Source organism: Saccostrea cucullata, unplaced genomic scaffold (genome assembly GCF_032062105.1).
Source record: "Saccostrea cucullata isolate Sc308-1 unplaced genomic scaffold, CSIRO_AGI_Scuc_v1 ctg6166, whole genome shotgun sequence".
Classification (NCBI taxonomy): Eukaryota; Metazoa; Mollusca; class Bivalvia; order Ostreida; family Ostreidae; genus Saccostrea; species Saccostrea cuccullata.
Window position 1 is genome coordinate 41,766 of NW_026935467.1, and position 25,014 is coordinate 66,779.

General features: G+C 35.4%; 1 protein-coding gene across 1 annotated transcript in view; it reads left to right on the top strand.

The window, feature by feature from the left end:
- Positions 1 to 23,525, top strand: part of LOC134242928 (uncharacterized) — a 38,132-nt gene extending 14,607 nt beyond the window's left edge. The window contains exons 3-4 of the mRNA XM_062725127.1: positions 15,282 to 20,640; positions 20,722 to 23,525. Coding sequence (XP_062581111.1) covers positions 15,282 to 20,640; positions 20,722 to 23,525 — 8,163 coding nt within the window. The remainder of the gene's footprint in view (positions 1 to 15,281; positions 20,641 to 20,721) is intronic.
- The last annotated feature ends 1,489 nt before the right edge of the window (positions 23,526 to 25,014 follow it).

Here is a 25,014-nt window from a genome sequence, read left to right on the forward strand (position 1 = left end):
GTAATGTATAACAAAATATTGACTGCTAAAGCGTTATTGATTAAAGACTTTTAGCCCCTCTCGGCCCTTAATTTAAGTGCCCAGCCCCTTTTTCTAGATTTTATCTTAAAGCTCTCGTAATTTTGAATACTTTTTGTTCAACAAGTGTTCAGAGATTCATATTTGTTTTCGAGTTATTTGCAAAAGAAATATTTAGGGGCCAACCCGTCAACTCCTTAAAGGGGACGAATTGCGAAAATTGAAAGGTCGCATATTGTTCAGAACATTATTTTGAACATCTTTTGTTCAATATTACTTATCAAAATATTTCCCACTTTCGAGATATAAAGCGGCAAATATTTAGCATTCTGGCCCCTTATGGCCCCTTATTATGCACCATACGACATTCAAATCATAATATATAGTTGTAGATTATTGAGATAAACACTTTTGCTTCAGTAATGTATAACAAAATATTGACTGCTAAAGAGTTATCGATGAAAGACTTTTGGCCCCTCTCGACCCTTAATTTACGTGCCCAGCCCCTTTTTTCTGATCTCATCTTAAAGCTATTATATTTTTTAACATTTTTTGTTCAACAAGTGTTCAGAGATTCTCTTTCGTTTTCGAGTTATTTGCAAAAGAAATATTTAGGGGCCAACCCTTCAACTCCTTAAAGGGGACGTATAGCGAAAATTGAAAGGTCGCATATTGTTCAGAACATTATTTTGAACATCTTTTGTTCAATATTACTTATCAAAATATTTCCCACTTTCGAGATATAAAGCGTCAAAGATTTAGCATTCTGGCCCCTTATGGCCCCTTATTATGCACCATACGACATTCAAATCATAATATATAGTTGTAGATTGTTGAGATTAACATTTTTGCTTCTGTAATGTCTAACAAAATATTGACTGTTTAAGAGTTATCGAAAAAAGACTTTTGGCCCCTTTTGGCCCTTAATGTGATGAGTCAGCACTTTTTTCTTGATATCATATTAAAGATCTTGTCATTTTGCACAAATTATGTTCATTATGTTTTGACAAAATAATGACGCTTTAAAAGATATGATGCAAAATGTCTCAAAAAATCAGTCATGATTCGTGTCCTAAATTTTGACCCCTACCGAGCTTCCATACTAGACACTTCCGGAAAATTTCCTGAGTATGTTGCAATAGGGCAACATGTCCTCTATCATCCCTGAAAAAATCAGCTTTCTAGCTTTAGCGGTTTTTGAGTTCTATCACAGACATGGAGGTCATCAAAATTTCGATATAAGGGCGATAACTCACGACCGGAAGTGAATTTCAAAAAAATAAAAAAAACGTATAAGGTTTAGATAAAGATACATCTTCTCCGAAATTTTCAAGAAAATCGGTCGAGCCATCTCCGAGAAATCTTCTGAACAAAAATTGTAAAGAAAAAAAAAAGAATAATAATAATAACTAGATACGATCTCGTTGCGAGCAACGAGTGGGTCTTCCGTCTGATTCTTGTTGAGATGAGATGAGATTTTGAGTGAGATTTTCATTCAAAAATAATGATAATGTTGTCTGTTGTTTAGAACATAATTTTGAACATCTTTTGTTCAGAATCAAACAATCAATTCAATATCAAAATATTTCCCACTTTCGAATTTTTAGGTCACCTGAGTAAACTCAGGTGACCTATTGCTATCCGTTTTCGTCCGTCGTCGTGCGTCGTGCGTCGTGCGTCGTGCGTTGTGCGTCGTGCGTTAACATTTGAACATTTTCAGCTTCTTCTCTGCAACCACTGAACCAATTTCAACCAAATTTGGCACAAAGCATCTATGGGTGAAGGGGAACAAAAATTGTGAATTTCATGATCCCTGCCCCCCTGGGGCCTGAGGGGTGGGGCCAAAACCACTAAAATTAATGCAATCTTTAAAAATCTTCTTCTTTACTCCTGGACATCAAGCAGTCAAACTGTTTGCATGATTGTAATCAGCAATGAGTCCTCTACCAAAATTGTGAAATTCATGGCCCTGGGGTCAGGGGTTCTAGTGCTAGGGCGGGGCTAAATAAGTAGGTATTGAAATTGCATTATTTCTTTGAAAATCTTCTTCTCTGCTCCTGGGTATTAAATAAACCAACAAAGTACATAGTTATGATGAGCAAGAGTGCCTCTACCAAAATTGTGAATTTTATGGCCCCAGGGTCAGGGGTTCTTGTGTTAGGGCGGGGCTCTATTGATTATATAGTGAAAATACTTGAATTCTTTGAAAATCTTCTTCTCTGCTCCTGGGTATTAAATAAATTAACTAAGTGCCTAGTTATGGTGAGCAAGAGTGCCTCTACCAAAATTGTGAATTTTATGGCCCCAGGATTAGGGGTTCTGGTATTAGGGGGGGGGGGGGCCCTATAGATTATATAGTGAAAATACTTGAATTCTTTGAAAATCTTCCTCTCTGCTCCTGGGTATTAAATAAACTAACTAAGTGCATAGTTATGATGAGCAAGAGTGCCTCTACCAAAATTGTGAATTTTATGGCCCCAGGGTCAGGGGTTCTGGTGTTAGGGCGGGGCTCTATTGATTATATAGTGAAAATACTTGAATTCTTTGAAAATCTTCTTCTCTGCTCCTGGGTATTAAATAAACTAACTAAGTGCCTAGTCATGGTGAGCAAGAGTGCCTCTACCAAAATTGTGAATTTTATGGCCCCAGGATTAGGGGTTCTGGTGTTAGGGCGGGGCTCTATTGATTATATAGTGAAAATACTTGAATTCTTTGAAAATCTTCTTCTCTGCTCCTGGGTTTTTAAGAAACTAACTAAATGCATAGTTATGATGAGCAAGGGTGCCTCTACCAAAATTGTGAATTTTATGGCCCCAGGGTCAGGGGTTCTGGTGTTTGGGTGGGGCTCTATTGATTATATAGTGAAAATACTTGAATTCTTTGAAAATCTTCTTCTCTGCTCCTGGGTATTAAATAAACTAACTAAGTGCATAGTTATGATGAGCAAGAGTGCCTCTACCAAAATTGTGAATTTTATGGCCCCAGGGTCAGGGGTTCTGGTGTTTGGGTGGGGCTCTATTGATTATATAGTGAAAATACTTGAATTCTTTGTTAATGTTCTTCTCTGCTCCTGTGTATTAAATAAACTAACTAAGTGCATAGTTATGATGAGCAAGAGTGCCTCTACCAAAATTGTGAATTCTATGGCCCCAGGGTCAGGGGTTCTGGTGTTTGGGTGGGGCTCTATTGATTATATAGTGAAAATACTTGAATTCTTTGAAAATCTTCTTCTCTGCTCCTGGGTATTAAATAAACTAACTAAGTGCATAGTTATGATGAGCAAGAGTGCCTCTACCAAAATTGTGAATTTTATGGCCCCAGGATTAGGGGTTCTGGTGTTAGGGTTGGGCTCTATAGATTATATAGTGAAAATACATTAAATCTTTAAAAGATTTCTTCTCTGCTCTAGGGTATTAAGCAGATGAACTACCTATATAGTTATGATGGACAAGGGCCCTAATATTCCAGAATTGTGAATTTCAAGGCCCCAGGGTCAGGGGTACCATAGAGGGGGGCTGTACTTATATACTGAAAATGAATGAATGGTTTGAAATCTGCTCCTTGGTATTAATCAAATATCAAGGCCTAAGGGTCAGGGGTTCATGTGTGGTAGGGGCACTACTGATTATTGCTGATTATAACTGATTAGTTGAAATGCATTTTTTGTTCCCCTACCTTGTGTATGGGTATTAAGTAAACAAACTAAGCAACTGCTAAGTGTATTGTTATGATGAATTAAAATCAATCACTGGAAAGTTGTTGCATAATGCTCAGGTGACCTATAAGGCCCATGGGCCTCTTGTTTGATTATGGTATTAAATCCGTAATAGGATGAAATTCAGTGAAATTGAATACATAACAGATATGTAGGCATTGAATAATTAGTTTATTTAAACATACTTCCCATTTATTACTATTAGTATGTATAGTTGGATGTGTCCTAATTTCTTACCTTGAATTTTGGTAAGAGATAACATCCCTTTTTAATTAATAAAAAAAATCAAATGAAAAACTGTAGACAGTAAGGAAATGTTTTCAATTGTCAATCCTTAATTTTTATGTTCCGATGCATCTTTCCACTGCAGGATATATTGATATTTTCAAAGTATTTGAATTTTTATTTTGAAAAAAAAAAATAACGCTTTTCCCCATAGACTTCAATGCAATCTTTATTAATTAACTACTGCTTGATTAATGGAATTTTTATTTATAACATTCTCGCGGTCAATCCTTTCCCTTATAAAATACTTTAAGATAATATCAGAGTATATTATGTACTTAACCTAAGTACATTTATGGGTATTGAGTTTGGTTCCATTAGCATGATTAGGGATGGAAAATTCTTAAAGACTTTTGGCCTGTCTTGGCCCCTAATATGAGTGGCTTTAATCCATTTTTCTGGATTGTTCATTAACGCTCTTAGCATTGTGAACGCTTTTTGTTTATCAACTGTTCAGAGACTGTTGGCATTTGAAAAATTGTGTTGCATAGCAATTTAATGTAAACTGTTATAGATTGGTGAGGTAAACATTTTGTATCAGTGATGTATAACAACATATAGACTGTTACATGTATAGTGTTATCGATTAAAGGCTTTTGGCCCCTCTCAGCCCCTTATATGAATTGAGCCATTAGCTTTTCCTTTATGTCATGTTAATGGTCGTACCATTCTGCAATGAAATTGTACGTTCAGTTTTATAAAAATTAACATACTTCAAAAGATATGAAGCATATGTCACTAAAAGTAACTCCTGATTGGGTCGTTACCTAATTTTCAACCTTCTACTGAGCTTCTATACTATTTCCGGAAAATGTCTATACCCAGGTGTAACGGGATTGGTGCATCATGGCAAGATGTCCTCTATCATCACTAAAAGTTTCAGTTCTCTTGGTTAAAGACCTTTTCATTGTTGATTTGTTTTTATTTTCTTTTTGTATGTTTACTTTTATCAGTTTATACCGGCTCTAAAGTGAAATAAAACATTTTGATAAAAAAGACTATTTCTCGCTGAATAACAGTCAACATTGCTCGATGAAGGTTGATATTCAGAAAAATAGCGACTGTGCAGAATTTATGCGCGTATGGTTCACTGTTATATGCATTTGTATAAAACTTTCAGTAAATTTAATAAAAATTGCATGTAGTTGAGTGTAACATTGAAAATTTTAACGCCAAGAAAACCATTGTTATCCGAGGCGCTACATGTAATATTTATAATGTTTCAAACATCAATTGAATATTGTAAAGACTTTGAAACACGTCTCAAACCATTGGCGGATCCAGAGGGGGGGGGGGGTTCCGGGGGTTCGAACCCCCCTTTATTTTTTGCCAAAGAGAGACAAAGAGAGAGAGATAAAACGTAATATGTGAAAAAAAAAAATTGTACGTCTAACATGTATTGAATACTAGAAGATAAATTTCTGCACATTTAGTTTCCTCCTTCATTATTACTTTTTAAGAGTGAATGGTAGAAAACATTCTACTTATTTTTAGGTCTTATGTGATATGTAACATGCGAGGATTAATTTTATATGATATTTCTGCGATCTTTGGCTGTGTTGGCTATACCCGGTATATATGTACCCTTTTTAATCATATCTATTGGAGGAACTTACATGAAACTCTTTGTGTTTAAACCCCATCAGCATCTTATCCCCAAAAAGTGTTGTTTTTTTTTTATTCTTAAGGAAATTTTTTTTTACTCTAATTCAAAATGCTGCAGATCCATTCAAGTTTATCGGGCTTCATTAGTTTTTGTAATGGGTTTGTTTTTCCTGACTTGGGGTACCTAGCCTTTTCAAATAAAAAAAAAGGATGTAAACAAAAATATTATAATATACCACAACATAAGTTCTTTCAATATCTGTCTATGAATCTTTGCTTGAGAGTGTGTATTGGGGAAGGGGGGAGGGGGGTAGAGAGACACAGCCTTTGACCCCCCCCCCCCCCCTTTCACAAATTGCTGGATCCGCCTCAATTAAAACATGTACAATGATAAGTTATTTATTACAGTTACATGTATATTCATATTTTTTTCTTAATTATTCATTTGAGGGTTAGGAATAATAATTTCTTTGAATGACAGACTCTATCGCAGTTTAATACGAAGTGTGGATGTTGATTGTGCCTTTATGAACTTAGGTCTATGATCATATCAATAACTGTTTACATTTATTTCATAAAAATTCGAAGTATATACCGTACGACTTGTCGAGAACCGAGTTGTTTACCAGGTAAGCGGTAAATCTAGTCCTCTGCATTTTGGCAAGTGATACTGCTGATTCAGTAATTAATGCGCATATTTTTAAAGTTTTAATATATTAATGAATTAATTTATATCTAGAAAATGTGCTGGAAAAGTTTGATGAAATTCTGTTCGCCGATAAGAAAGATATCGCAAAAAATCCAAAATCTGGGCTCGTCATTAGTAGAGCTTCAGACTACATTTACCACTTCCCTTACTTCTAACAGAGCGATTAAATTACGCAGTTATTTTGCAGTCACGAAACAAGAAGCAAACGTTGAATAACTTGAAACCTGCAGCAAAGAACCAAGCGACTTATTTGAAAAACAAGGCAGAGCGTGTTCTAAGAGTTGTCTGTCATCGTAAGTATTTCAAAATGCTTGTCAATTTTAAAGTAATATATAGTGTAGTATACAACATGTAATGCGCGCCATTTTGATGTAACGAGGACGAAGGCAACGGACGATGCCCAGGCTGTGTGCGAAGTATAACGGTTGGAGAAATACTTCTAGCAAAGACGACGCGAGGCTGTCATATCATTTAATAGTTAAAATTAAACACCACATCTTAAGTCAACACGTATTCTGTTGTTGTTTTTTTAATTATAAATCACTGCAGAAGTCAACTTACTGATAGGCAGTGTGCGAAACTAACTTTTTTAAGCTATAGACAATTGGTCTACAATAATTTCAAATTCTATAGACCTGACTATTTTCATATAGACCGAAAGAAAATTAAATATATATATATTTTTTTTTTTTGTTTAATTGTATAATTTCAATGACTTATTCCTTTTCCTACTCTGCAATATTTTATGTTTTGACATTAAACACTTGGACGTTAAGAACCATGCATGATTAATAAATAATGGTTCCAGGTTTTTTACACTTTGAACAAATAAGGAATTTTTCAGATGCAGGGAACATTGAAATTTTTGAGAAGATTTCAATTCTTGTGAATGAAAACTTGTGTGAATAGGGGTTACCACTAAGCAGAGTATACAAGCATACCCTGGTAGAATTTCATAATTTAATGCAATTAGAGTGCTTATTAATGTATATTCAACTTGATTAAAAATATTATAAATAGTATTGCAATATTTGTCTCAAATGTGTTTACTGCAACATATTGAAAAAAAAAAGAATTAATTAAGGCTCTTAGGATTTGTTTTCTTTTGCTGTATTGGTCAAAATTTATGCATATGTTTGTAAAAGAAATTGATTTTTATGTAAAAGTTAATCAATAATCATTAGAATAAATTTCCCCGAATTTTATATAGATTAAATATACATGTTTTTCTATCTTCTTTTGCAAAGATACATGCCTTTAGCTTTATAATGTTAATTGTTGAGAGAACATTGATTTTTTTATGTATAAATTTTAATTGTAATTAAATTATATTTTTATATGAGATTTAAATTGAACCAACACACGTTCTTTGGATTACTGAGTCAGGGAATAATTTAAAGGAATATTTAGAAAGACGTATTGACGATACAAAGTAGACTGGAGGAAATTCGGGTTAAAAATTGACGATCGTTTTTAGGAATAAATAAATCATATAGTACTGTAGAATGGATCAGATAAAAAAGATTTATGATCAACCGAACATTAGAGCTTATGTTTTTCATTGGATGAAAGGTGGTATTGCGTAAAACGGCCGTGTTCACTCTATAGACAGATTGGTCTTCAGATATTCACTTTGCTATAGACCGGAAGCATTTTCTATAGATTTTGTCTATCGGTCTACCGTTAATTTCGCACACTGGATAGGGCCATTAGGGGGGTATGGTTTATGGCTATAAGTTAGTCATAATTACATTTTGCATATATCACAAAGGAAATGATATTTAGATAAAAAAAATAATGTGGGGTCCATCATGGTCCATTGTAGCAAAATTTGTATGACTTTTTCATCAATTCACCAGGTCCAGCCTCAGACTATTTTTACCTATGTAACTATAAATAGCTACATGTACCTTAGTATTTAAATCTACAGGAAATAGCTATTTTTACTTACTTTTTGTTTTAAGTATGTTTTGTGGTCAAATCATGAAATGTTGGAATGTTGCAATATATTGAACAGCAAATTTCTCAATACAGTCACACTCGTGATCAATGCGACAAAATTTTGGCTATTTTTTATTTTGTGGATAAACAATTTTGCATATATTACTCATGCTCATTTCTTGGCTTAATTTTTTTTTACATTTTTTTTTCGAATTTAATATCATCAGTATATGTCTGCATTATATCTCCTGCTCACAACCTGTGTTTGGCCACAAAATCTATGTAAAGCAAAAAGGAGGTAAAAATAGGTACTTTGAGTAGGTTTAAATGGTTATATAGCTATAAAAATTTGCATTCTGTGAAATCACAAATTTTTGTGGGGTTTGATTTTCTTTGTTTTTGAGGTATGATGAGACCCACGAATTTATGTCCACCACAAAATGTTACATACATAAGAACTTGTAAATTCTTGATCCATGAAATCAAATACCTACAAACGAAGGCCAAAATTAAAAACATGTTTGCTGTTTACTGATCCAGATTTTTAGGAATGGGTTGGTCGGTAGGAAAAACATCTTTTTTTGTACATGATTTCAAATTGAATTACTATCTAAATAAAAAGAAAATAGGTTCATGTACACATGTACAGAATTGTTCAATTTTTTTCTGTCTTTAACTAAATAGGATGATTATTCAAATCAGTATGAAATCATCAATACAAAATTTCCTGACCTGTAATTACTTTGATATCTTAACAAATTAGAGTTGTAAAATGTTTAATTTGCATTTGACGGTGATATCACTGCAGTGCCTATAAATAAAATAACATATTTTGAGATAATATTAAGAAACTGTCAAGAATTCTGTATTTCATGGTGTCATGAAAAAAGATCAACAAATAATATTGCAATAATTTATTTAGGAATACACATTTTTTAAATGGATGGGTGGGTGCATATCTGTACTCTGTAAGTATAACTGATGAGGTTAATATTGTAGTTCACGTTTATGCCCGCCCGCCCGCCCCCCCCCCCCCCCCCCCCCCCCCCCCCCCCTTCATGATTTCAAAGCTTTCCATTCCCATTTGAATAGTGCATATATATACAATAAGACACAGATTGTGACGAATGCGGGATAAATCATTTCATGTAATGGTGATATTAATAGAACTGACATTAATTAGTTAAAGCTAATGCCTAATATGGTGTTAGTTTTAAGAGACTTGCATTGGACAAGAATAACGTAGAAAGGAATAGGAAAGAATTCAAGTTAATTTTAAGGATGTATACCCGTTAGGTAAACATGGTTAAGGGCAGGTAAAATAAGTAATAAAGACCAAGCACACATCTAAGAGGAGGAAATCAAGAAAGAAATAGGGTGGGGGTCATTGAAAAATTTATATTTCTTAATGGAAGCTTCCTAATGTAGTGAAAAATTCTTAATTGTTAAAATCATGATACCTAGGATCATACAATACGCTATTTATTTAACATGTGTGAGTTTAAGTTTGCTTTATTTCATTCATGTCCAAATAGTGTTTGTGAATATATAGAGATAGTACACAGACATTTATATATGCCCTTGCATATATAGATAGTAGAAAATAAAACTCTTTAGGAAAACAACTAGATTGTGTTGAGTGGAATTTAAAAGCAAGCATCAGGGTAGTATTAATTAATTCACATTAATTTTTTGTATCTTTGGGAAAAATTTACAAGGGCTTAGAAATTTACAATTGAATTAGTAAGAAATTTTTCTCTGAAATAACAGGTCTTGTAAAATCATATTATTCATTATCAATGTAGTAAATGCACATATTAATTTTACATTACATTAGGAATTGGTAAATTCTTGATCACCGGAAAGAGAAAATAAAATTCCGAGTTAAAGGCTTGTACACTTTTCTTCGAAGATTGTGATAGCCTATAACATATATATAATATATGTATAAGATTATTACAGTTTATGAGGTATATGCTTATATACGGTGTAAATGTCACATATATTTGAGTATTTTTGGATTTTATTACTCTTGAAGATATGTCTTTTATCAATCAGTGGGATAAAGACCTCACTTGTGATCTTTTGTTTCAATGAAATTTTGTATGTACTGGTAAGATTAAGCACATATACAAACATAATTTTGTAAAATTTTACAAATATTGTCAAAACTATTTGAAATTGACGTTGCTATTAAAGACATATTTTAAACTCATACAGTTTTATGGGAAATATTTAAGATATTTTTTCATGCGCCCGGATTGATAGATTCCGGGTGTATATTGTTTTTGTCCTGTCTGTTTGTCTTTCTGTCTGTTGTCAACTTTAACCTTCGCCATAACTTTTGAACAATAAGAGATAGAGACTTCATATTTGGTATGCATACTCCACTAATAGAGTCCTTTCAAATGACATCAAGGTCAATGACCTTGTGACTTTGACTGACCTATATGCTAAAAATAGCTTTTTCCTCTGTTTGTCATAACTTTTGAACCATAGGAGATAGGGACTTCATATTTGGTATGCAAACTCCACCGTTAAAGTCCTTTCAAACGACGGCAAGGTCAATGATCTAGTGACCTTGACTTTGACCTGTATGCTAAAAATAGCTTTTTACACTTTTTGCCATAACTTTTGAACCAAAGAAGATAGAGACTTCATATTTAGTATGCATACTCCACCGATTAAGTTCTTTCAAATGACACCATGGTCAATGACCTTGTGACCTTGACTCTGACATATATGCTAAAAATAACCTTTTCCACTGGTTGTCATAACTTTTGAACCATAGGAGATAGGGACTTCATATTTGGTATGCATACTCCACAGATAAGGTCCTTTCAAACAACGGCAAGGTCAATGATCTTGTGACCTTGACTGTGACCTATATGCTAAAAATAGCTTTTTACACTTTTTGCCATAACTTTTGGACCATAGGAGATAGGGACTTCATATTTAGTATGCATACTCCACCGATTAAGTTCTTTCAAATGACACCATGGTCAATGACCTTGTGACCTTGACTGTGATCAATATGCTAAAAATAGATTTTTTTAACTTTGTTGCCGCTGGGCGCATAGTGTTTCACAAACACATCTTGTTCTTTTATTTTTAGGTCACCTGAGTAAACTCAGGTGACTATTCGTTTTTGTCCGTCGTCGTCCGTCGTGCGTTGTGCGTCGTGCGTTAACATTTAAACATTTTCAGCTTCTTCTCTGAAACCACTGAACCAATTTCAACCAAATTTGGCATATAGCATCTATGGGTGAAGGGGAACAAAAATTGTGAATTTCATGGTCTCCGCACCCCTGGGGCCTGGGGGGTGGGGCAAAAACCATTAAAAATAGTGCAATCTTTAAAAATCTTCTTCTTTACTCCCGGACATCAAGCAGTCAAACTGTTGGTATGATTGTAATCAGCATTGAGTCCTCTACCAAAATTGTGAAATTCATGGCCCCAGGGTCAGGGGTTCTGGTGTTAGGGCAGGGCTCTATTGATTATATAGTGAAAATGCAGTAAGTCTTTAAAAATCTTCTTCTCTGCTCCTGGGTATTAAATAAACAAATTAAGTTCATAGATATGATGAGCAAGAGTTGCTCTACCAAATTTATGAATTTTATGGCCCCAAGGTCAGGGGTTCTGGTGTTAGGGCGGGGCTCTATTGATTATATACTAGTGGAAATGCATTATTTCTTTGAAAATCTTCTTCTCTGTTCCTGAGTATTAAATAAACAAATTAAGCACATAGTTATGATGAGCAAGAGTGTCTCTTCATAAATTGTGAATTTTATGGCCCCAGGGTCAGGGGTTCTGGTGTTAGTGGTGGGGCTCTAAATTGAATATATAATGAAAATGCATTAAATCTTGGAGATCTTCTCTGCTCCTAGGTATAAAAAACACTTATTCAGTAAATAATTATGTAAGCAAATGTGCCTCTATCAAAATTGTGAAATTCATGGCCCCAGGGTCAGGGGTTCTGGTGTTAGGGTGGGGCTCTATATTGATTATATAATGAAAATGCATTAAATCTTTGAAAATCTTCTTCTCTGCTCCTAGGTATTAAATACACTAATTCAGTAAATAATTATGATGAGCAAGAGTGCCTCTATCAAAATTGTGAAATTCATGGCCCCAGGGTCAGGGGTTCTGGTGTTAGGGCAGGGCTCTATTGATTATATAGTGAAAATGCATTAAATCTTTGAAAATCTTCTCTGCTCCTAAGTTTTAAATAAACTAACTAAGTACATAGTTATAACGAGCAAGAGTGCCTCTACCAAAATTGTGAATTTTATGGCCCCAGGGTCAGGGGTTCTGGTGTTAGGGTGGGGATCTATTGATTATATAGTGAAAATGCATTAAATCTTTGAAAATCGTCTCTGCTCCTAGGTTTTAAATAAACTAACTAAGTACATAGTTATGTTGAGCAAGAGTGCCTCTTCCAAAATTGTGAATGCCTTAGCATCTAGCTTAAAACATGAAACAAATTCAATCATTTGAAAGTTGTTGCATGATGCTCAGGTGACCTATAAGGCCCTTGGGCCTCTTGTTTTCTTTGATTGTTGTTTAACCTTCCTCTCAAGAATTTTTCACTAATATGGAGATGCCACCACTTGGTGATGTAGAAATTTTCAAATTTTGTCCTATATTTAGCACTTAGAGCAATGAATGATGTTTTTGATGCCAATACTTACTGCAATGTGTCGTCGGTTTATACGGTCTCATCCAAAGAACCGGTCTCTACGTCCCATAGTGGGATTTAAACTGGCAACGTAAGGACTAACTTCTAAATCACAACTCTAGAGCAGATGCTCTAGTCACTACGCCATACGGGCGAAAATAAAATGATGTTATTAGACTAGGACATATTGTCATGTTGTATTACTACATGTAATGAATTCATGTGCTATAGATGTATTTCTTGTTCATAGTTTAAAGAATATAATGTACTTAATGCAAAATATTACAATGGTTTTTAAGGTTGATTGTCTTAATGTTGCTCTGCAATTGAACACATATAAGAGGGAAAATATCAGGTGTTGAGGTATAAGTAGATCATTATAAAGGGAAATGGTAAGTAATATAGAGTACATGTTTGTCTGGATAACTCTTACATATTTTCAAGATATTTTTATTATGCTCATGAGTTGCACATGTACAAGAAATATGCATGGACACTGTCATTATATTCATATTCAGATGGGAGGTGGGGGTATCATTAAGTGAGCTCATTGTTCACAGTACCTTAAGTTTACAATAGTATTCATTTTAACATGACCTTTCTTTGGATAAAATCAAATTTGACTTCTTTATCTTGGAATTTGACCACTTTTTTGCAAAATATTAAAATCCTTAACCATGGCGGCTGGCCATAACCTCTGAGGAATTTGTGCTAGGGCCTTTATACTTCACATGTGTATTTTTTGTGACAAGTCCTTTCAACGGGTACAAATATTTTTTTACCTCTTGAACTTGATGTTTGAGTTTGACCCACTTTTTATACCCCTGTCTTAAATCGGGACGCATTATGTTTTAGGCTTTGTGTCCGTCTGTTAGCTTTTCTCGTGTCCATCTCATAACTTTAGTACTATAAGACCTAGAGTTATCAAACTTTGTCAGCTGATACATCTTGGGTAGAAGGTGTGTCGCGCACAAAATTTAGGTCGATCTGACCTGTAATTAAAGAGATATAGCCAAATATGGAAAAATCCTTTCCAGTCCAATAACTAGAAAACTAATAGACTTAGAATCAAACTTGGCTAGTTTATGCATCTTAGGTAAAACTTAGAAGGTGCGTCACCATCTATTTCAAGGTCACTGTGATCTTTAATTTAAATGAAATTTAAAAAAAAATGTGTCTTTTTTCTTTTCATTTACACCCCCCCAAAAATTTAAGAGTATTGAACTATCCTTATTAAAAAAAGATGTGAAATCAACTTGACAAGAAATGAAACTGTTTTATCTGTCTGTCCATCCATGTGTCTGTCCATAATAAATTTTAGTCACATTTTTCTCAGCAACTACTGATCGCAGATGCTGGAAATTTTAACGTAATCTTCTCTGAGGCATGCCATAGGGTGGGATACATTTTTAGCTCACCTGAGCTTTAGGCTCAAGTGAGCTTTTCTGATCACATTTTGTTCTTCGTCTATCCGTATATCTGTCCGTCTGTAAACTTGTCACATTTTTGACTTCTCCTAAGAACCAATGGACCAATTTTGACCAAACTTAGTACAGAGCATCCTTGGGCGAAGGGAAATTTTAATTGATAAAATGAAGGGCCAAGTTCCCTCACAAGGGGAGATAATCAAGAGAAGACATAAATAGGGTGGGGTCATTAAAATATCTTCTCAGAAACACTGGGCCAAAAAAGCTGAAACTTATGTGGAAGCATCCTGGGGAAGTGTAGATTCTAAATTGTTCAAATCATGACCACCCGGGGAAAGGGCAGGGCCACAATGGGGAATCAAAGTTGACTTTATATATAGAAAAAATCTTTGAAAACCATCTACTCTAGAAGCACTAGGCCAAAAATGCTGAAACATGTTGAAGCATCCTGGGGGTAGTGTAGATTCTAAATTGTTGAAGTCATCACCCCTGGGGGTAGGGTGGGGCCACAATGGGGAATTAAAGTTTTACGTAGAAATATATAAGAAAAATCTTTGAGAATTTTCTTCTCAAGAACCACTGGGCCAGAAAAGCTGAAGCTTACATGGAATCATCGTTGGGTTGTGTAGATTCTAAATTATTAAAATAATGACTTCAGGGGGTAGGGCGAGGCCACAATGGGTAATCAAATTTTATGTTGAGGAATCAAAGTATCTTATTGTAGTTTAGATTTCAAATTTGTAGATTATGATCAATGAGGTAGGGTGGTGTCACAATGTGTATACAAGGGGGAAATCTGGTAGAGAATGGAATAGTCAAAACTTTCGAATGAGTGATGTGGCCCATGGGCCTCCTGTCTTCAGGGTAGTTGTAGTTATTTGTAGTATATCAATATTTTTTCAGATGGCAAAGAAAAGAAAAATGTCTGCAAGACAGAGAATGATTCAAGACAAGTTGAGAAAAAGAGAAAAGAGGCAAAAGTCTGCAGGAATTCTGCCAAATGAGGTCACAGCTTTGACGTCACAACAGTCTGCTGTTCCTTGCGGGACAGTGGATGGAGCTGATTCAGCTCCTCCCGGTAATTTTCCGGGGCTTGGTTCGATGGGGTTTCCACCTAAAGAGGAAAAACCCCTGGCCAGGGTGCAGGCCTCACCTCGAGTGAAAATGCATTCACCTGCCCCGAGGTTGCCATCTCCTCGGGGAAGTCGTCTGTTTGTCCATGACGAGGACAAGGCACCGTCCACTGACTCCCCACCGTGGGTTTGTGCTCCACCGAGGGCACCTGGATCGGACATAGTGCATATGTCTGGTCCAGCAGGACAGGCGCAGCTGGATACCTCCAGGATGGAGGAGACCAGTAGAATATCAAAAGATGAGGGCACTTTAACGAATTCTGAACTGGAAACTATACGAATATCAAACAGAAACTTGAACAAAAAACCTGATATTATAGAAAGTATAAACAGAGAAAGAGATATGTTGGAGTCTGTAGAAAGTATGTTGGGTTTCAGAGATGATACAGAGATTATAGAGAATGAGTTGAAAAATGAAGGAAAGAAAGATATGAAATTAACAAGTGAAAGAATTTTTCACAGGAAAAAGAGTAAGAACATAAGAGATTTGAAGGTACAAAGTAATCAGAAAGAAAGTACTAGTATGCTGGATTGTGCTTGTGAGGAGAATACAAATTTAGAAGCAAGAAATTCATATACTGTGTCTGTCCAGGGCTCTTTCCATCAAGCTGATCCTATGTTTGGTGACAATGCAGGGACTCAATGTGTGGCAAATTGTCTATCAGCTATAGCTTATCATGTTCTGAAAAGTGCAAAAATCTGGCAAACAGCTGATGTCAACAAAGTTTTAGTGAATGGGGATGAACTATACACATACCTGCAGAACAGTTCAGCAGTTACAAGTAGATATTTGTTAGTTGAAGAGTTGCCGCAGTATTTTGAATGCTTCAGTAAAACATTTGATTTCACAGTGAAGGTATCAGTACCAAGTTTTATCAGCTTATCAGAGGAGGAACCATGTTATGAAGATTTTAATGCTTTTCCCCTTTTTGAAGCTCTGCAAATGACACTTCATGAAACAGTCGGATGTTTTGTATGTTTTGGGGGAAATACTTTGGTAGTTGGAAAAACAACTGATGGATTTTTCGTATTTGATTCCCATTCAAGATGTTCTCGTGGCTATCTTAGTGTGCATGGAAAGAGTACAAGAATTTTATTAGAGAATGTTCATGATGTTTATTTGCACTTAAGGTCATTAGCAATTTCAATGGGTTTTTCAAGGACTGTTGAATGTGAACTAACAGGGGTATTATGTTCCTTGAAGACTTTTGCTATGGCTGAAGTGTATGAACAAGAAGAAGCTGAGATGGATTTAGGAGCAGAAATAGGTTTGAATCAGGATGTATTATCAACAGAACAACAAGAGATGTTACAGACAGATGAATTGATTTTTGTGGGCGAGGAAAGCAAGCAGCATGATTTCATTCCTTTATCTGTTCAGAATCAGAAGGATTTGTGCAAGAAAATGGGGTTTTCATATGTTGCTTTAGGATATCACAACAGTTCAGTATCTGTAAGAGATATGGGTGTGCCTAGAAGCTGTAAAGATATTGAAAGAGATGGAAATTGCTTTTTCAGGGCTTTATCATTTAGCTTGACAAACTCTGAAAACTATCACAAACAAATTCGTGAAGCTGTTTGTCAACATTTGCTTGAAAATGAAACAGAATTTCGAAAATTTATGCGATCAGAGGGATCTTTGCGGTCATACTTGCTCTCAAGTAAAATGACACTCGAAGGTATATGGGCAACGGAATTGGAGATTCTTGCTACAGCACGTATGTTGAATGTAGACATATATACTTACTCAGATACGAGGTGGCTTCAGTTCAATGGGCATGATCTGTGTGCTGAATCAGGAAATCAGGGAGAAGCAATTTATTTATATCACAGAGAACAAAATCATTATGATGTTGTTTTGCAAGTGACATCAAGGTTGGCAGAGATTGACTGTTTCCTCATGAATAATCCCGGTGGAAGAGAATATATCCTTCGAAAAGAAAACCAAATGCGTATGAGAAATAGGCGCAAGGCTCCAGAATTAAAAGTTATGGTGGACTCGAATGAAAATCGCAAGGCTGCACTAAAGAAAAAATATCAGGAAAATGAGGAGTTCAGGGAAAAAATGTTGAAGCATAAAAAGAAAATGTATACAAATGCAGACTATAAGTTGAAAGCACAACTGAGCAACAGGCATCGTTATCATGGAAATATTGCTTACCAGTTGAAATATGCCTTAAATGCTGAGCACAGAGGAAAGGTGCTGAAAAGGAGTAAAGAAATAGGTAAAGAAAAGTATCGAACAGATTTGAAATATAAAGAGCAAAAGAAGATACAAAGTGTTGGAAAATATAACTTGGACTTGAAGCACAGAGAATTTGCCAAAAAAAGAAGTAAAGAAAAATACAGAACAGATTTGAAGCATCGGAATAATGTGAAGGGGGCAAGCGTAAAAAAGTACAAGACAGACTTGGAACACCAGAAGAATGTTAAGGAAGCAAGTACTGAAAAGTACAGGACTTACTTGGAACACCAGTTAAAAGTTAAGAAAGCAAGTACTGAAAAGTACAGGACTAACCTTGTGCATAAGACCAATTTAAAACGAACAATATTGGATAAATACAAGGCAGATGAATTCTACCGAAAAAAGAACAAAGCTGCCAATGTTTCTAGGTATCGAAGGAATGAAGCTTTTAGAGCTGAAAAGAAAGAGCAAGCTGGAAGAAGATATCAATTAAACGCTGAAGTTCAATTACACACGAAGAATCGTGGCAAGACTAGCTACAAGTCCTCCCCTGATGTTCAAGAGAAAAAAAAGAGAAGAGTACAACAGAATAGGAAAATAAAAAAAATCAATATGAAACAGGCAGAGGAAGTTTTAAGATCATTTAAAGAAAATTCATCGAAAGGACCAGATTATGCATGTACCTGTTGTCACAGACTGTTGTTCAGAAATCAAGTACAAGTTTGTGAACATCAAATGTATGAAAAAAATGAAGCAGCAAGAACTATCTCACATATTTGTTTGCTAGGCAAGTATTTCCATGAGTGTTCTCAATCATGTCCAGAAACATGCACCAAATCATCATCATGGATTTGTTACACTTGCCATAGGAAAATATTAAGTGGCAAAGCACCACCAGAGGCTGCTGCAAACAATATGACATTAGAGGATATTCCACCTGAATTAGCCAACTTAAACAGCTTAGAACAACATCTCATTGCACTTCACATACCGTTCATGAAAATCATGGCTCTCCCACATGGTGGACAGAGGAATGTACACGGACCTGTTATTTGTGTGCCCTCAGACATGAGAAAAACTTCCAGTTTACCAAAGCAAGAGGATGATGACTTGTTGTTGCGGGTGAAATTGAAAAGGAAACTGGCATACAAAGGTTATTTTGAATATCAATTTGTTAATTCAAACCATGTAATGTCAGCATTGTCATACTTGAAAGAGAACAATCAGTGGTACAAAAATGTCATAATTGAATCCACTCGGAAAGATGACATGGAAATTCCTGGGCAAATGACTGATTGTGAAGAAGAAAATGAAGAGGGTAATGAGAACAATGATCAAATGATAGCATTTGACACTTGTTTACAACCCGTAGATGTTGCGCAAGAAGTTTTGGACCATTATTTCGATGATGTGTACAACATTGCACCAGGTGAAGGGAAGAATCCTGTGCGAATGCTACAAGAGCCTGGAAATGAAGCAAAAGCGTTTCCTTGTCATTTCCCAAGCGGAAGATTTTCTTGGAATGAAGAAAGATCACAAAAATTAACACTATCTAGGTATTTTAACAATAGGTTAATGAATGCGGATAATAGGTTTGCAAAGGACACAAATTACATTTTCTTTAGCCAGTACATGTCCGAACTCAACCAAGTGATTGAAAAAACTCAGATTTCACTCAGGAAATCTTTGTCAAAATGTTCTAGTGGGAAACAAGTGACAGCGAATATGCTTCAAGATCCAACTACGCTCGCTAGTTTGTTGAGAAATGATGAGGCAATAAGGTTCATGCAACCGATAAGAGGAACACCCGCATATTGGGCAACTGCTCAGAAAGATCTCTTTGCAATGTTGCGGCAGTTAGGAATCCCAACCTGGTTTTGTTCTTTTAGTGCTGCAGAATATAGATGGAATGATGCAGTTAGGGCTATATTAAGGCAGCAGAGTGATGACAGAAATCCTGATGAAATGGAATGGTCAGAAAAGAATGAAGTTTTAAGGTGCAATCCTGTAACAGTTGCTCGAATGTTCGAACATAGATTTCAGGTATTTCATAGAGAGGTCATTCTTTCACCATGTGAACCAATTGGAAAAGTGGTAGACTTTTTCCAAAGAGTCGAGTTTCAGCAGAGAGGATCACCACATATGCATTGTTTATACTGGGTTGCAAATGCACCTAAAATTGACTCTGATGGAGAGGAAGTTGTGTGTAACTTCATTGACAAATATGTAACATGTGGCATACCCTTGGAAACTGATGACGCACAGCTGAGAAAAAGTGTCCTGGATGTTCAACAGCATAGCAAGAATCATTCAAAATCTTGCAAGAAGAAAGGCACTGACTGTAGGTTCAATTTCCCAAGGCCTCCATCCCAAAGGACATTTATAACAATTTCCTCAGAAGAAGAGAACATAGATAAGTCTGAAACAGAGGCTAGAGAGGAGAAACTAAACAAAGCATATGCAAAGGAAATTTTGCTTAGTGTATGGGATAAAATACAAAATGATTGCGAAGGAAAAACAACAAAAGAAGTATTTGATGACCTTTCACTAACTCAAGAACTATACGAAGAAGCGTATAACATGTTAACAGCAAGGAGGTCAATTGTTCTGCAACGTAACCCAAATGAGGTATGGACGAACCAATATAATCAGTGTCTTTTGAAATGCTGGGATGCTAATATGGACATTCAGTTTGTTTTGGATCCTTTCAGTTGTATTGTATACATCGTTTCCTACATATCAAAATCAGAAAGGGAGATGGGCATGTTACTGAAACAAACAAAAATAGAGGCAGAGGAGGGAAATCTCAATGCTCGACAGACAATGAAAAAAATTGGATCTGCATACTTAAATCACAGAGAGGTCAGTGCTCAGGAGGCTGTTTATAGGGTGTGCAATCTAAAAATGAAAGAATGTTCAAGGAAAGTTGTTTTTATTCCCGTTGGTGACAATCCATTACGCTTAAGCAAACCACTGTCTTTGATCAAAAAGAAATCAAATGATGAAGAAATAATCAGTGATGAAGATGATGATGAAAATGATATCTGGATGACAAACATAATTGAGCGTTATGAGAACCGTCCTGATAAGCCAATGTTCCATGACATGTGTCTCGCCAACTTCTGTTCTGAATTCAGAGTACTTGCTAAATCTCAAGTTCCAAAAAAAGAAAACGAGAATGTGTTCGAACTGCAGAATGGTAAGGGATATGTGCAACGCAGAACACGAACACAGCATGCTGTTGTAAGGTATCCGAGATTCAATGTTGAGAATATGTCGGAAAAATATCATCGATCTATATTGCAACTTTTCCTCCCCTACCGAACAGAGAAACAATTGAAGCCTCCAGGATTCGAATTATATGAGGATTTTTATGAAACTGGTCATGTGAAAATTAAAGGGACAAGACGACTGCAATCAGTGAAATCAATAGTAGATGTGAATCGTTCCCATTATGCACAAAATGAACAGTCCTTGGACATAGCTCAAGAAGCATATGAAATGAATGGTGAACCAGAGGATGCATGGTCACGCATATGTCCAGAAACAGAAGTACTAAGGAGAGAAGGTATAGCACAGAGAAAAGAAAACACAGTGCAACAAGAGAATGATACGGAAGCTATACCAGATATGGAAAATGAGATGAATAATGCAGATGTGCTGTATCATGTTCACCAAAATGTTTCTTCAAGAGATGAAATGTTACCAGTTCTCCAAAATTTGAATGAAAAACAGAGTGAGATATTTTATTTGCTTCGAGAGTGGTGTTTAGCAAAGATAAATGGCAAAAAAATTGAACCTCTGCACTTATTTGTGACTGGTGGTGCCGGCACTGGTAAAAGTCATCTCATAAAAGCAATTCATTATGAAGCGTCACATTTGCTTTCTAGAATGACGTCTGAACCAGAAAAGGTTACTGTACTTCTTTCGGCATTCACGGGAACAGCAGCCTTCAACATTGGTGGAAACACGCTTCATCACTTATTTTCACTAACAAAATATATGCCATTGCCATATGAGCCATTAGGAGAACAAAGCCTTAGTGAAATGAGAGTAAAAATAGGTGACATACAGATTCTTATCATTGACGAAATATCAATGGTATACAAAAAGCTTCTGTATTATGTACATGAGCGGCTAGTGCAAATTAAAAAATGCAAAGACCCATTTGGAGGTGTTTGTGTTATCGCAGTGGGGGATTTCTATCAACTTCCTCCAGTGAAGCAGCGGAAAAATGAGAGACTCTATAAAGAAAATTTGAATTATCCTGTGGATTACTGGTTTGACTTTTTTAAAGTCATCGAATTAAACCAGATAATGAGGCAAAAGGAAGATACGTCATTTGCCGAGGTGCTAAACTCTCTTCGTGTAAGACAGACAAATGAGCCATTAACAGAGGTGCAAAATTTGATGTTAGAACGGTGTATCAGAGAAGGACCAGACGATGTTCTTCATGTGTTTTGCACAAACGAAGAAGTAAACACATTCAATTTGACAATGTTAAGAAAGACGTGTGAAGATTTATTAGAAATTGATGCAGAGGATTATAAGAAGGACAAAACATCTGGAAAACTGATTCAGAGAAACAAACCCTTCATAAAATCAACAAGTGATGGCCTTCCGAACTCCTTACTATTGTCCATTAATGCAAGAGTTATGCTCACAAGAAATTGTAATGTGGAAGATGGACTTGTGAATGGAGTAATGGGTAATGTTTCCCAATTCCAATACAAAGAAAACAATGCAACATGTGTTAGAGCTGTAGGAGTGGTTTTTGACAATAAGGAAGTTGGAAGAAAGTTAGGACAAAAAACAAAAGATGGAAACATGGTGTTAATTGAAAGAATCCAAGAAGAAATAAAGGAGAAAACAGCTTCAGTGGTTAGACATCAATTTCCTCTTCGGCTATCATGGGCATGTACTGCTCATAAGGTGCAAGGAATGACCACAGACAGAATAGTTGTGAATTTAGACAGAGCATTTGCTCCTGGACAGGCTTATGTTGCATTATCAAGAGTTACATCAGAGGGTGGCTTATTTATTGAAACAGAAGATGCAGCAAAACTTAAGAAAAAAATTTATGCTGATCCAGAAGTAAAGACAGCTTTAACCGAAATGCCGAAATTTATTTTTGACGACCTTTTACAGGCCTTGAAATCCAGTGGGATCAAAGTAGTCCTTCAGAATATCCAGAGCTTAGGAAGACATTTTGGAGATTTGAAAAATGATGAGAGGTTCAGAAATGTTGATATCATCTGCCTAACAGAAACATGGTTAAGGTCTGGGGTGAACACAGAACATTTAGTGTTGAATGGATTTCAATTGCATCACCTTCCTAGACAAGAGGCATATGATGACAATACTGTCTTAACACAAGAATTGCGCAATTCAAAAGGTGGAGGAGTTGCATTATATTTGAGAGATGACAGTGGTCCTTTTGAACCCCTTCCACTCCCACAGATGAATATTGAAGCTATGGCTCTAAAATTACCAAAGGAAGAAATTGTGATTGTGGTTGTCTATCGTCCATGCAAGGCAAAGATGACAACTTTCCTTCACAGCCTGCAGAGAGTACTTGACTTCACAAGGTCAGTTTATCCAGATTGTATTCTCATGGGGGACTTTAATGAGAACGCGAAATCTGATGGTCCAGTTCAAAGATTTTTGAAGGATCAAGACTTCTGCCAAGTTGTAACTTTCAGTACTACCGACGGGGAGACCATATTGGATCATGTTTACACATCCAATTCAATACAGATCGAGCTCAAAAGATTGCCAACATACTACAGTTATCATGATGCTGTATTTGTTAAATTCCTAGAAAAATAATGGACTTGATTTGAATTCAAGAAGTCTTCTTGTTCCCTTCAGTATCAGAGGATTTTTTACTTTCCTTGACTGTATTCCTGTTCAGAATGAATTTTCATTGGCATATTTCGAATGCTTTTAAGCCATTAATTAATGCACAGTTCTAGATTCACTGATTGTTTTTATTTTTTCGAGAAAATATAGACCTACACCTGTGCAAGTAAAGGAGATCCTAAAATAAAAGTAAGCTAATAACTTTATCAGGAATATACAAGATTGCACCAAATTTCCAACAGCGATGATGATTATACATGTAGTGTAATCTATTTGAAAATAATCATGAAATCATTAAAAATACAGGATCAGAAAGGAACAGTTCGATTAAGTTAGAGAGCACATGAGAATATTATTCACTTAGAGATCATTTAGATCAAGTAAGGAATAAACATTTTAGTATTGTACTCTGACATTTTTGCGAAGGAGGTGGATTTGATTGATGACAATCTGCAGTTAGCAGATATTGCATATATATTTTTTGTCCTAAAATTGCAGGGATATGTATTTATTTATGTAGTTTAGTGATGGATATGGACAAGCTTTGAGTTAGATTACATCGGAATCCGGTGGTCATGATAATAGTAGAAGTTTTGTTATATTAGCTTACTTATCATGCCATACGTTTTGGTGTTCTGTCTTATTACAACATGACGAGTAGCCCTGGTAATTACAAAATGGTATTCGTTATTGAAAATCTACACTTTGTGTACCCTTTTTAAAGTACTGAAATTATTATAAAGTTTCTAGAAATCTTAATTGCTCAATGACTTCATTTAAATTATTAAACCAGAAACATAAATATTTAATGCTTGAATATTATGAAAACCGAGCTGTTCAGGGCATATACATATGACTTAACAAGAAAAAAACCTCATTTGATTTAAATCTTGAAGTGGAAAGCGCTTATCAATGGGATATTTTGAGTTTTCCACTGGGTTTTCTGATGGGTAAAGTTGTCTTTTGAATCATTTATAAGCGTTGGCAGTTGTTCCCTTTGTTGTGTGGAACAGTACATGTATATATGATTATGTTTAGTTTAAAAAACATAAAATTTGATCAGATTTTCTGAAGTTTACTGACTTTACTTTCAATCTTGGTTGTAAAAATCATTCAAAATACATGATTTGAATTTTTTGAACGTAATGTCAATGGGTAAAGTTGTCTTGTGAATCATTTACAAGCGTTGGCAGTTCTTTCCTTTGTTGTGTGGAACAGTACATGTATATATGGTGATATTTAGTTTAAAAAACAAAAATATTGATAAGATTTTCTGAAGTTAACTGTCTTTACTTTCAATCTTGGTTGTAAAAATCATTCAAAATACATGCATGATTTGAATTCAAGCAGACTTATTGTTCCCTTCAGTGTCAGAGGATATTTACTTTCCTTGACTATATTCCTGTTCAGAATGAATTTTCATTGGCATATTTCGAATGCCTTTAAGCCATTAATT